The 14,226-nt window shown below is 41.3% G+C and overlaps 1 protein-coding gene across 3 annotated transcripts in view; it reads left to right on the forward strand.

Moving 5' to 3' along the window:
- Positions 1-276: 276 nt before the first annotated feature.
- The window catches only part of CSMD3 (CUB and Sushi multiple domains 3), a 594,913-nt gene continuing 580,963 nt past the window's right edge, over positions 277-14,226 (forward strand). For all 3 annotated transcript variants that reach the window (XM_077188509.1, XM_077188511.1, XM_077188512.1), the window contains exon 1: positions 277-639. In XM_077188509.1, coding sequence (XP_077044624.1) covers positions 462-639 — 178 coding nt within the window. In that variant the 5' untranslated portion in view covers positions 277-461. The remainder of the gene's footprint in view (positions 640-14,226) is intronic.

Consider the following 14,226-nt stretch of genomic DNA (forward strand, 5'->3'; position numbering starts at 1 on the left):
CCCCGCCGCGCCGGCCGCTCCAGGCTCCGCCGGGCGGCGGGGGGATCCCGGCACTCCGTTATCTCCCGAGCCGCTCTCCCAGGCAGAACTGATCCTCTTGAGAGAACAAGGGGGTGGGGGGAGAGTCTCAATCGCAAATACTGTTCGGAGTTTATTGGAGAGAGCGTGTGAGCGCTGAGGTGCTCTCCCGTGGCTCCCGGTGGATGCTGCGAGGAGGGAGGATTGTGGTGGGTTTCGGCTGTGCAGGGAGTTGGGGTAGTGGGGGGGGTGGGGGAGGAAAAGACACGATCGAGAGTAGCTGAGACTTTGTGCCCCCGTTGGAGAGATGGTTGAGTCCTCGTCAAGGTTGCTGTGGTATCCCAGAAACACCATTCACTCCGAGCTGTGACCGCGCACCATCAACAGCAACAACTCCGCTGCGCCTGGCCGAGGAATAGGAATTAGGAGCTCTCAAGAATAATATGAAAGGGATCTGCAGAGGGGAAATCCGTGCAAAGGAATCGAAATTAGCAGACTTTTGGGAAAGGGGATGTACTAAATGTGGCCGGCTGGACTTCATCCTGGTGAAGAAAATGGAGATTAAAAGTGGATTTACATTTTGGAACCTCGTCTTTTTATTGATGGTTTCGTGTGTGAAAGGTAGGGTAGTATTTGAGTGGTATATTTTTAGGGGTCCATTTGCTTTCTGTCAGGGCGTTGCAAGCTCTCGCCTTGTATCAAGGTGTATTTCAAAATATATTTATCTCTTATTTTGTATTTTTGCCCTTGGTACTTTGCAATGGAAATATATAAACGATCGCTAAGGCGGGGAGGAAAGAAGGAGTTGATTCAGAGCTCTCTTCGGAGATAGGAAATGTATTTGCTTGCCAGAGCTGGCGTTCAATGCAGTGACTGAGCTGGGGCTCAATAAATATTCTTGCAGTATGCTCAAACGGAGACGTGAGTTGCTTCATATAGCCTCTAACTAGTGTATATTCAAACAAATCCCACTGGTTCACTTTTTTTAAGGTGACGATGATGTTAGTGCCGGGTGTGTGGGGGAATTACCTACAATTCTGGATTTCGGTCGAGCAGCGGGATCTTTGCGGGAATGCCTGTATCGATGCACTTATTAGTTTAACCCGTTGCGTGGGGAAAGTTACGGAGGAGCCCAGCGTACTCGAAGCCGTCTCACAGCCCGAAATGCGCTTCACGCTCAGCTGTCTGTACGCATGCAGGGCTCCCAGGCTGTCGGAAAGGTGCGTTAGGAATTCATCCTTGGTCTGTCGCTGGATGCAAAGATCGACACCTTTTCTATTCCCTCCCTTGGTCCCTTTTCTCTGATGTGTGTGAGGGAGTTTGGATGGTGGCTTTTATCTCTATTTTTTTTTTTTTTTTTCCCGAGGCAGGGGCTATTTTGCTTTCTTCTTGCTTCTGTGTTCATGAAAGGAGGGCAAAAAGGAAATGTCTAGTTAGCGGCATAAATATCTTCACTAAGTCTGTGCTTGCAGGCAGTTAAGCGAAATGCTACACACAGAGAAAAGAAGAAATATGTGGCTTGAATAATGTGCACCTGCAGAATTACACAGGCATCGCTAAACAGTGAAGTGCCGATCCCATCACGCGTGCCTTCAGTAAAAGGATCTATTCTGCTACTCCTCACAGTCGGCTGCCTACCCGAAATAATCTCCCCTTGTTTGTGGCCAGTGATTAATATCCGATTAATCACCCTTTTATCCCCCTCCTCATCCTCATCCCTCCTCCCCGCCACACTCATACACTCCCAGAATATGTAGTAGACATTATCGATCCCCTCCGAGTTTTTAGACTTGGTTATCGCCTACAGAGGTTGCCTGCACGGGTGGGAAGGAGGTGTCTTGTGGGGGTGGCATTCAAAGGCGCGCCTTCCTGAGCTGGCGCTGGCTTGGATGAAACAGTTTATTGTAGAGCTTTGCAGCTGCTTTTCCCCCCATTTGCATCGCGTTGAAAAAGACAATTCGCGTTTCACGGGGAGGGTCTGGAGGGCTTTTACCTCATCCCGCGTTATCCTGACGCGGGGTATCCAAGGGGCTTGCCTGCGACGTTTATGCACACTGTAATTAAAGGCAGCCTTTCTGTGTTTGCATCTATTGAAGGGAGCCGCTCCCGGCGCTCTGCCCCGGGCTGGAGACGATTTGCTGTTAGCACCGGCCCGGGCCTTTGGGGGCATTTCTTTTCCCTGGTTCAGCCTTCTGCCATCAGCGCGTTCTGGGTGCCGGGTGCCAGGGTTCGCAGCCCCGGGCTGGCTGCCGGCCAGGCTGCGCGGGGCCCGCGGGCGCGGTGCGGGCGCGGTGCGGGCGCGGTGCGGGGGCTCCGGCGCGGATGCTGCGAGGTGAGCGCGAGTCGCGGGGCGGCAGCACCCGACCGCGGGACGCGCTGGGCGCAGCGGAGCGGAGCGGCTTCCCCAGCACCTGTTGAGAGCCGCCGCTTGCCCTTGGGGGTGGGGTAAGGAAAAAACGCTGAGCACAGAGGGCAAAAGCTGCGATGGAGCGCCAGAAACAGCCCAAGAAACAGAGAAAAAAGGGTTTTGCAAAACTGGCTGTTTCTACTTCTTCCCGTTGTTAAGGCCTAAGCTTCCCCGATCCTGGCAGTTTCCATAGACTTCCTTTGGACTGGGGTGGCTCACCCAGAAACTGCCGACCCAGGCGGTGATATTTTACATTCTGGATGTGAGTTCCTTTAGGCAGCCAAGCCTTACAGAGCTGGCTTACACTCACTGCAGCACTGCATCTATTCTGGATGTTTGTATTAATCCTCCTTCCACTCCCGTGAATGAAAGCATTTTACTTCGATTTCCATTCCCATTGTGTCAACAGAGCTCCTGCCCCCAGAAAGCAGAGGCAAAGGATGAATGAATACCTGCCCACGTAAAACATTCCAGATGTTGGGAGCAAGATGACTCCACAGATCCTACATCTGCTCTACCATTGCTTTGCAAGGCCTTTTTACCACACCCCATCTCTGCAAGCTCTAGCCCATACCCTTCCTTGTTTAAACATTTCTACTGAACAGTCCAGCACCACATCATAACGCCCAAACTGTTGCTGTCATTCCTGTCATCCAGACCATTTCCACATATCTTTGCTTGATATTTGCCTCTCAGGCTTTTCCAATTTTTGTCATTGTCCTGTCATCGTTTTTCCAGTTTTGATCCACAGCTCTCCCATCATTACATATGCCAAACTATCTCAGGATGCTTAAGGAACCACACTCACATCTGGATAATTAGGCTTTCCTTGGATATATTAATATGGACAAAACAAATCCTTCATGTTTATCTATAAATTAATGACTCTTTGGAACCTTCAACAATATTAAAAGGGGTTAGAAAAGGGAGAAGAAAGCAGGAGAAGGTGGAAGAAAGGAAATTGTCAGAACTGCTGAGGAAGGAGTGATAGGTAGAGCTAAGTAAAAAGGAATTGTTCCTTTTTCAATTAAAGTCTTGCTTATACAATATCCCATTTATGCCATGGAACCATCTCCAACAAAATCTTCCTTCAATAGGAATGGAGTAAAAAAGCAAAGAAATGACACCACTGAAAACTGAGTGGTGTGAAAGGCATTAAAACAATCAACTACATCCATGATCCAGCCTTTAGAAAAGGCCAAGCAGAGTGATTCCTGATCAGTTACAGGGGGTGATGAATCCTGTGCTCTTCCCTTCAGATGAAGGAGGCACCCAGGAAAGCACCCTCCCCTCACACCATGGGAGAAATGAGAAGCACCATTGAGGCAAGGGAGATACAAACCAAGTTTAGAGGAGGAGAGAATGGAAAACTCCACTGTCTAACTCCCTTACAGAAAGTGTGGAAGAGGGCATGAAAGAGTGGGAAAAAATTAGGCAGTATCAATGAGGTTTGCCTCCTGGGATTTAGGAGAGGACTTGCACGCCTTTGGCTTGGCACCTCCTTCCACAAAAAAAAAAAAAAAAAAGAAAAAGAAAAAAAAAGAAAAAGCTTGCGATTGTTAGTGGAGGCAAATCTGAGAGGAAATCAAGCAAGATTCCTCCATCTCTTCTATTTGGCTGTCTCTCCAAGAGAGAGAGCACCAAGGTCGACTTTTGTCTGCCCGGCTAAAATGAAGCTTTGCCGCTGCTGTTGTTCTCTGTTCCCTTCTTGCAGTTGTGACAAGCAGAACAAGGGCAGCTTTTAAAATGAAAGGGAGATGAAGCACTGAGATTTTAAACGGCTCATTGACAAGAGAAGTGATGAGAAAATGAAAAGCATTTCCATTTCCAGTGATGGGTACCTGGCATGTGGGACTATTTAGCAGGGACAAAGCATTCTTTTAACCACCTCTGCCATCTCCCTTTTCCCTCATTCCAACCTTAATCCCGCTCCCTTCATGCTCTGCCAGCCCCTCCCCACCGCTTCCTTCCCAGTCACTTGATTTATGGAGTTTCTGACGATGGGATTACTGGCGGATGGCTTTCCCCAGTGGGCACGGGTGGGCGCAGCGAGATGCTGGCTCTGTCCCCGAGGCGGGGATGGTCGGGAGAGTAACAGCAGGTCCAGGTTTCCTCAAATCCAGATGGCTGATGCCGGCGCTGCACCTTTGTGTGCATGTCTGTGTGTTGAGTTAGTTCTTGTGTTTGTGCCTATGCACTCATGCAGGGGGATAGGGACAGCGTCGTCCTTCCTTTCCAACTCCTCCACACCCGCTCACCTCCTCTAGGGAGCCTCTTTGCGTAGCCCCCGCGGGTGACACGGGGCTGGCTGTGCTCAGCGGGCTGCGCACCGCGACCCGCCGTGTTTCCAAGCTACGCAGCTCTTCAGGGTTGCAGGCAAAGTTACCCTCTGTCACCCCCGCCTTTCTCAGGACTAAAACACAGCACGGCTGTGCCCCCGCTTAGCGCTCGCCTCCTCCTCCCCCTCTCCTGCAGGGCAGCAGTGAAGCAGCACACGACCCCTCCCAGCAGCGCCAGCAGGGACTGTTTCTCCTTTCCCTGCCGGTGCCACTCGGGTCTCACAAAGGGCACAGGAGAGCCTCACCTTCCTTTCCTCTCTTTCATTGTGAGAGGCAGCAGGGTCAAGGCGGAGCCGGCCCGCGGGCAGCGGCACCCGGCAGCGGCACCGGCCCCGCAGCGCTGAGGTGTCCGCACCTCCGGGCACTCCTGCTGACAGAATTCCGTCCTTCGGCTTTGCTTACTTTATCTCGGTCACTCCTGCGCGTCTTCGGACGGCAAGGCTGGTCGGCTGATTGGTTTGTTCGGCTGACACACAGAAATAGCCCCTCAGTCCCTAAGCACAACCAGCCCGCTCCTCTGCGAGAGGCTGAGCACTTGAGCAGCCATCCAGGGTGGAGAGGGACAGGCTGTACCTTCAACTCCATTATCAGCATCTCAGTTTGCAAGCAGCAGTGCATGAGACCTAAAGAATCCTATGGATGTGCTTCAAAATTCCTCCTTTTCCAAAATTCCTGTGCAGAAACATAGCAGAAGCTTGTAGTATACCGGTGTTTTTTCCTTGTTTGCTTGTGTTTGGGGCGGGGGAGGATGTTTTTGAGCAACAAGTCTAGCAGGATAATTGCCCATCTAGCTTAGTGTCCTTTATCTCCAACCATAACAATTAGCAGCAGGCTAGTGAAAGGCTGTAGAAACACAGCAAGTGGAGTGACTAGCACGTCCTGGATTTCAGCAGCCAACAGCTTTGGATCTCCTAAGATACAGACTGCTTTTGAAACATCACATTTGGAAAGGCATGGACTGGCCTCTGTTCCTCTCATTTGTCCGTTGTCTTTCATTCTGCTGCCTTTTTCCCTTGCTTTGCCCTGCCTTGCCTTCCTTCCCTGTTTCATACCATGGCGTTCATATAAATCCTGCATTCTTTCCACTCTTCATCTGGCTGAAAGCACTGGTTTGTATGAACATTTGTGATAAAATTGGTTGTCGTTGACATGATGTGAAGAACTACCCACAAAATCTGAAGTTTGAAACCATTGCATGCACATGTATCTAGTAACAAGAAAGAAAATCACATACTTGTTCAGAGAAATTTGAAAAGGTTTTAAAATATCCTACGGGGATAGTTCAATTTGCCTGATCGTAAAAACTTTTCAGGGGAAATGTTCTGAAGAATAAGACAGCCTTGTGTTGTAGCTTAAAAAAAAAATACTGTCTTAGACATTGTCTGATTTTCAGAGGTATTGAGCATTTACAATTTCAGGTGGCTCTAGTAAGAGTCTGGAGGACATGTTAGCATCTCTGAAGCAAGGCCAAGTGAGTCCAGCATTATGATACTGAGACACAGAGAAACAGTATAAGTAAAAGCAGCTATAAAATAAATTAAAATTATATATAAAATTTTGATTCTACAGAATCTGATAAATTGGAATGGTTGGAATAAGAAAGGCTTTATGATCTGCTGTAAAATTAGTTGTTGTTTTGGGGTTTTTTCCCACTTATAGGAAACTTCCATTCTAATTCCATGGGGTTGTGATATCTCAGCTTCAATTACTTGCTGATACATATCATTCAGGTTGTGTTTCTGACCATAATGGTTGAGGTTGGAAGGACAGAACAAAGCCTTTGAGGGAAATTAGCTTACCAATTAACTTACAAAGCAATTTCCAGCAAAGAGCAGTCAGAAGAGAACAGACAACTTGGTCTAAGCTGTTGGGTTTTTTTCTTAAACCCCTATATTTTTAAGACAGCTCTTACAATGTGAGATATTTGAAGAAGCAATTTTTAAGTCATAAATCAGAGCCACATCTGATAAAATAAATTATTGCAAGGTTATAAACCTTACCTCAAAATTTTAAGTAATTTCCATGCTAGAGTTTATTGCAAAAATCCATAACATTTACAAGATTTAGACACATGCCTTTTAATCAAATTTACAGAAGAATGTTTCCTTGTCAGCGAAAGGGTACAATTTCTTTACAAAAAAGGATAACATTTGTCTTTATCTAAAATTCAAGGGACAATATTTGTCAATTATCTTAGGCCTAAATAGAACAGGGTGTGACATGTAGTGCACTAGTTTTAAAACTCCCTTTAAAAAAACAAACAAACAAAAAAAAAACTAGTAGTAGAAAATGTTGAAGATCTCCTTCCCAATATCCAGTTAATCTTCTGGGAAGTAAAATGGAGAAGGATATTGGACTATAAGGAGGATTATTTAAAATACACATATACACACAGACACACATTTACATTTGTACTTGTTTACATTCAGTTGTTTACCTTTCCTGGGCAGATTTACAATCATTGTTGCATTGCTTTGTTCTCACAGAACGGGTAAGATTTAGTATGGCTTCATAATTTCAGCATTACAGATGCTGAGTACCGTTGTAAATGTCAAAGATGGGAATAGTGGGAATTCATCATGTCCTTCCCAGGGTCTGAAATCTTAGTTGGGTAAGTTTATAGATTTAGGAACAGTGTTACTCATAAAGGGTGAGCCCTGGCGTATTGATGAATGGCAAACAAGGGATCCCAGCAGGGCTGCTCCTCTTCTAGAACTCTTGTTGAAAAACAAGATGGGATGCAGCCAGCACAGACACAGAGAGATGGACTGCCCATTTTCCCTTGGATTCTACAAAATGCTTCATAGCATCATGTGTCATATTTGCATTGTATCATAGAAATAAGGAAAATAACTGTAAATAATTTTACCACAGAAACATTCCTGGGGTGATGAATTCTCATCCCCCAAGGCCTGTAAATAGCACAGACTGTCTTTGCAAAAGAACTGAAAGAATTTGGAGGCTTGAGGCAGAAATGACTGAGTTGATTATTTGGATTATACTGGTATTGAATCACTATTTATGACCTTGAATTCTATTCTGTCTGTTTCCCTTATTTATGTAACTTATTAGCCTTATGTATGTAACTAGTTTGATTCAATTCTCATGGAAATATGTATATGTATATGTCTACACATGCATATGTAATATGCATGTGTAGAAATTATATCCACATATTTGATTATGTTATGAAGAAATTCCAAAGACTGCATTGTTACCTGTCAAAGGCACAGGTAACAACTCAAAACTTATGTCCTTCCTAAGTTACCTATTACCTCTTAATTTATTGTGTATTCTGAACCTCAGAAGGAAGTTCCACTATAATACATAATTGATTTCACTAACAAAAGAAGAGTGATAGTAGTGATAGCTAGGTGTACTTGTTAGGAGAAAAGCTTGATGAAAAGAAAAAACACTAGTTACTAAAACCAGTAATTAAAAAAAAATAAGAATTGACTGTCATATTTATTCCTAGTGATTTAAGGGTTTTTTACCAAATATAGTTTCTATAAACTGCTTTTAGTAGATTGAAAACATCTAATCACCTTTCAAGTATACAAAAAAATGAGCATTTCTGTGCTATCTTCTGGTTTATTTTAATACTGGTATTATCCTTTGAAGAGACTGACATATCTCAGAGGTGGCTGTATTTCAGTGCAGTTAAAATGAACTCTCTGCCATCATTATCTCCTCATAGAGCCATTTTCAAACCCAGCAAGCAGATACCTTGGTTAAGGTAGAAGAATAGAACATAGCCTTTGAGGGAAATCAGTAGTTTGGAGTCCTTAGTGAAAATGAACCACAGAAATGCAAAGCACACATATTCTCACTGAACATATTGTTGAGATGGAACTACTTGAATTATGAAACCTTTTCTCCACTATTTAATCTGACCCATAACGAAAACTTCACAGTCTACTATTAGTTAGCTTTCTTGATTGCTGTGCAATTATTTTGGGAAATGAAGCTCAGTCTAATTAAAAGTATTCTAAAAGCCTATACTAAAAGTTGCATTTTTGCTTCTTTGTATGAGCTTTTACCCAAAGGTAGCTAAATTTGTAAAACAGGATATAAAAAGAACCTCTAAGCTGTCTGTTGTTTGAGCCCATTGAAGGCAAAAGGAGAGTCCAGAACAAGATCTCTGAGAATAGATTTTCCTGTTTCTTTTTGTACTGAGTTTTGAATTACAATTTCCTTTACATATATTTTGTTTGACTCATAAATATTAATTACAACAGAAGTAACGTATTTCACAATATATGCTTGATATTTTAATTTGAAGTGGTCTTTGGAAAACTCTTATTGCATTGTAAACTGAAGGATTACACAAGTAAATTGTTTATGATTAAGGGAAAATAAATTATATATTTGGATACAGTAGGAAAATGCTCTTTCCCCATTTCACTGAGGGTCACATCAGCAGGATGAGTCTACTGGATTCAGTGTAATGATAGTATGCTAATACAATGTCAGGTGTAGTCCCTAGAACCCCAGAATAGTCCTGTTTTTGTCAGGACATATGATGAAGTACAGCAATTTTTTAACCTAGCTTCAAGATTTCATATTAATTTTTTTTGTTTTTCAGTAAAGCATTTTGGAATTTGCACAATGCTGCTAATGGCTGCAGAGGAACTAGGAGGACTTAGGAAAATAGATTGCAGTTTAAAATGCTTCAAATTTAATTATAAATGCAATTTGGTTTTACTTGTATCAGGTTATCATATATTCCAGTATGGAGTTATATTTGAAAATGCTGAATTAGCTAGTAAAACCAAAGCACAAAAATCAGAAAGTTTCCATGTTAGTTTTATTGCATTTTTTTGTAACACATTCTTTGTATTTGCCACTGTCTTATTTTAAAGACATCTAATATGCTGAGTCAAAATCAAAAGAACTGAAATATAGTGGAAACCAAAAGTTCCAAACCTGACTCTTGGGAAGCCTACATGGCTAATCAAAGATTTGGGGAAGAAAAGAATAGGTCTTTGGCCACCTGACATAATCATGGCCATTGGCTTTGTGGTAATAGATGCTTTTTTCTTGCATCTCCAGGGGCATGCAGGAAAACAGACACACCAGCACTCCTGGTAGCAGGCATCTGTAACTGTGTCCTCTATCAGGAAGAATTCTGCCTAATTCATGGCTATGCTCTCATCTTCTGTGATTTCCCTTGAATGCATCTGTGCTGACACTTCAGTTATATGACTCCTGCTGACCTGAGCAATGCTTGTTGCATAGAATGGCAGATTTGGGTGGGTTGGCAAGGACCTCAAAGATCATCAAGTCCAACTGTTAACCAGCAGTACTGAGTGATGAGCGCCATGCAATTTTAGTGGCCACAAGAGAAGAAATACGCATAATAAAAGGACAATCTTTGCATCAATATAGTGCTCACAAAAGTTCTCAGCTGATTAGAGAGTTTTTATTGGTATAATATACTGAAGTATATTGGCATTTGCACTGTCAGCAGTGGAAAGTTGCACCAATCAACCTTATAAGACACAGTCTTCTTGAAAATGTACTGACAAATGTTTGATTTGCAAAGCTATTTATCTGATATAGAAATGAGCAACAGAATAATGTTTAATATAGAACAAGTTCAACAGCACTGCTGACTCCTGAATGCCTACCTCCATAACTTTCCTAAGGATATGCTTCAAAATTCCTAAATCTTTCTAGTACTACAATTGCAGTCCATTGAAACATGTATGAGTTTCTACACTATTTTCAGCTACTTTTAAATTAGACTACCCATAAAAAACCCCACCATTCTCCTTAGCTCTAGCCATATATTTTTACTACACTCAAATCTAGCTCATCAACTAGCTCCTGTAATTTTTCTGAATTTATTCAGCCTCCTCTGCACTTCTGGGCTCCCTTCCCAAATTCTCTTCCCACTCCACAAGTACTGCTGGAGAAGTCCCAATAACATAAAGCCTGCAGAAAAATATAGAAAGTTCTCTTCAATTTCCATGTAATTTGTAAAGTCCTTTTTTGGCCCAAAGTAATAATCATGTAAAGGTAATATGCTAGGAAATGAAATATCCTCCCAGCCTTACAGTCATAGATTAGACTTACTAACTTTTTCAGGAAGTTCTTTGGATTTTATATCATCTCCAAGAGTGCAAGATTGAAAGAGTGGTTTTTCAGTTATATTTCTTTTCATTCTTCAGTATCTCATGCCTGTTTACCTGATTATTTTTTGCTAACCAAAATAATACCCATTCACCCCAAAGAAGAAAACTTCAAAACACACTTAAAAAAAGTCCAGAATTTGATATTGAGATATTTTTACACTCACTTGTGTATAAATGAACAGTATAGAATCAGATAGTTAAAATTGGAACACTTGATATATTTTGGAAATCCAAGATATATCTTCCTGGTTTTTCAAGCTCTAATGTATACAGTTTAACTGTCCAAGTGACATGATAAGAAAAATTTTACAGATCTAATATTACTCTTGTTAATCCTTTACTAATATCGTTGTTCTGGGATGACCACTGACTTGTTGGGACTCTGGATTCTACATAATATTGTAGAATAAGAAAATAAATATAAAAGGAAAAAAATTGCACATGGTAAAACCAGGCTAGATTTGTCGGGATGCTGTTACACACTTGCTCCCATTGACTTTGTGTATTCCAATGAAGTCAGGAGGGTTTGCTGTGTATCTGATTTGTGAAAGGTACTGCTCCAAATTGCTCCCTTTGGGGCCTCCTGTATTTGTCCCCTCTTTGAAATCCATTGACAGCTGAGTTAACACAAATCTAAGAGTGTGCCACAGATACCAACTAAGGAGAGAATCTGCTCATCAGAACCACTGTAATTATTAAGGAGACATGAATTTCCTCCAGGAATTTACAATAGATCTGAGGTAACTATATGGAAAATGGTTAATTTATTTTAGAATATGTATGCAATACAATGAGCATTGAATCATCACTTCTGAAAACATCACTGGATTGCAATATTGAGGTGTTTTCTGAAGAACATTTTCTTCATTCTTACAAGTTTTATTATTTTGCATTGTTAAGCTAGTACACAGTGTCCTGTAGGTAAACATCCTCTGGCCAAACTGATATGGGTATATTTTTTGATCAACCATTTCTCCTCATCTGCTTCCTCCATGCTTCATATGTGGAAAATTTATTTCCACTATCTCTTTTGTATCATACCTTTTTTGTGCTTTTAATTCAGATTGCTCTGGGCAAGGTTCCTATTTTTTGTCTGGTACACTTGGATGATTGTGCACTTTTTAGAAGGTGTATCTTTGATTTTTCCTCTTTTCCCATCTCTTATCAGTATTAAAAGTATGCTCATTATCTACATGAATGTCCATATTTTACAATCTTATTGTCTTTTTTTTCTTACATGACAATACTATTTTTTTATTTCTTTTCTATTGATGGCTCCGTTGGTGTTCCTAACAGTGTTTCTATTTCACACTGCTTGGTGGCTCTAAGTCTCCCCATTCAAAGCTTCTTGCTTCTCAAGTGAGAAGTGTACTTTTGAAAAGAGTGATCATCCATTCAATTATAACCTTATTGAAATATTTACCAGTAGATTATTTTAGAGCTTGTCCCCACTGAACTGAAGATTTGTCATTGACTTTTAACAGAACAGAGCATATTGATACTAAAAAGCAAAATACTCATTTCAATACAGAGGAGTTTATTTAGGATGTGACAGCTCTACAAAACTGTTTATATCTTGCATGGAACTGAACTGATGAAACTGAAAAGCTGTAACAGATGAACTCCACCAGATTCTATTTGCCAGTACCCTAAAATGGTATTAGAGCTAGATGGGTAAATTATTGACACTCAAAAACCTGACAAGCTTTGGTCCCTTTCGGTTCACTGTCTTATGAGAGTAGTTAAGTGACCTGACAAAAACAATGCTTCAGACTACAAGATAAATAATCGGGTTTTATTATAGTTTTCAAATCCTATTCTAATTCATCATTCATTTATAAAGATGGCAGGAGTAAGGCTACAGTTGCAAGATGACCAAAAATCTAAAATCCTTTTTAAAGTTTAAAGTAAATAGTATCAAAATTTTAGAAGACAATGAGGTAAAAGTTTATTAACCAATCACTTTTTTTTTTTTTTTTTAACTGATTTGGTCTAGAATTTGGCAGAAACACATGAGGAACCCTGAGAGTTTAAAGTTTCTGGCTGATCTCTAAATCTAAAACAGCTGAGCAGATTTAAATATTTTGTGTAAACAAATTTGCATCCAGGCTGCTAATCTGCATGCCAGCTTTCAGCTTGACATTTTCTGAAATGATGGAAAAATGCTAAGCCCTTAATACTAAATGGAGTTCATAATGGAAATGCTGACAGACCCTTAATTACCTGTATTGTGATTCTGCTGAAAGCTTCTTTATCTGTCTAATCTTTCACAATGCAGTTAAATATATAAATTCTTGAAAGGAGGAAGAAAAGGAAATTTGTGTTGGAAATACTAAACTGTAGCAATGCTATATTTTCTTCCAGACATCCACTTATGGAGGCAGCAATGACAAAAAAAAATATTTTAAGAAATATATAGCATTATCTGTGCAAATGTAAAGGCAGCCGGTGATGCTTAAAAGTTTAACTTAAACTCCATTTTTCAATCTTTTTGAGTCACCTTTCTGGCAAAGTATGATTAAACAGATGCAATCAACCATATTTAATATGATAATGAGGTATTATTATAGAAGAAATTTCTTATTGACTTGACATGGCAAAAAAATCACAACCAACAAAACATATCGAAATTATCATTCCACTGCCCTAATACTGTGTACTTATGCTTAACTCTTCTTCACTGAGTGGAGGAGGAAGCAGAGGATAATATGAGAGAAATGCCATTGTCTGGACTCTAATTTACAAACTCTGTAATGTAGAAACTCCACTATCTGCCAACTTTAGAATAGAGTCTTTATGATTCTCTGGAAGAGATTTTTGTTGTTGTTGTTGTTGTTTGTTGTTGTTGTTGTTGTTCCCACCATGAAAATCTTCCCCAGTTTGTCCAGGCTATAACCACCTGAAAAACTAGACAGTGTTTGCTCTGCAGAGATTGCTTAGGGTGGATGACTCAGACATCCCATCCTTGCTGCAGCTCCACACAATCTCTGCCCCAGCCAAGGCACACAGCTGTGCCTGTGGAGCAGCTTTCACACAGGACCTTCAAGGAAACAGAATATCCTCTAGCATTTTTGCCTTTATGCTTTGCTGGGCGAATGAAATCTATTTCTTCAAGGTTCCCATAGCAATGACTGACAAAGCTCAAAGAAAATATCCTGAATGAAAATGAGAAACATATCACTCTGATACCTTCTTTCCAGACTGTCACCTTCTCCAAAAAGACACCTGGAATTTTAATTTTTCCTTATAAAGAAACTACTTTGGTTCCAAGATCAGCTATTTGCCCATCCCTGTATCTTCTTTAATATGAGTCTGCCTTTCTTGA

This window comes from Agelaius phoeniceus, chromosome 1, assembly GCF_051311805.1.
Source record: "Agelaius phoeniceus isolate bAgePho1 chromosome 1, bAgePho1.hap1, whole genome shotgun sequence".
Lineage (NCBI taxonomy): Eukaryota > Metazoa > Chordata > Aves > Passeriformes > Icteridae > Agelaius > Agelaius phoeniceus.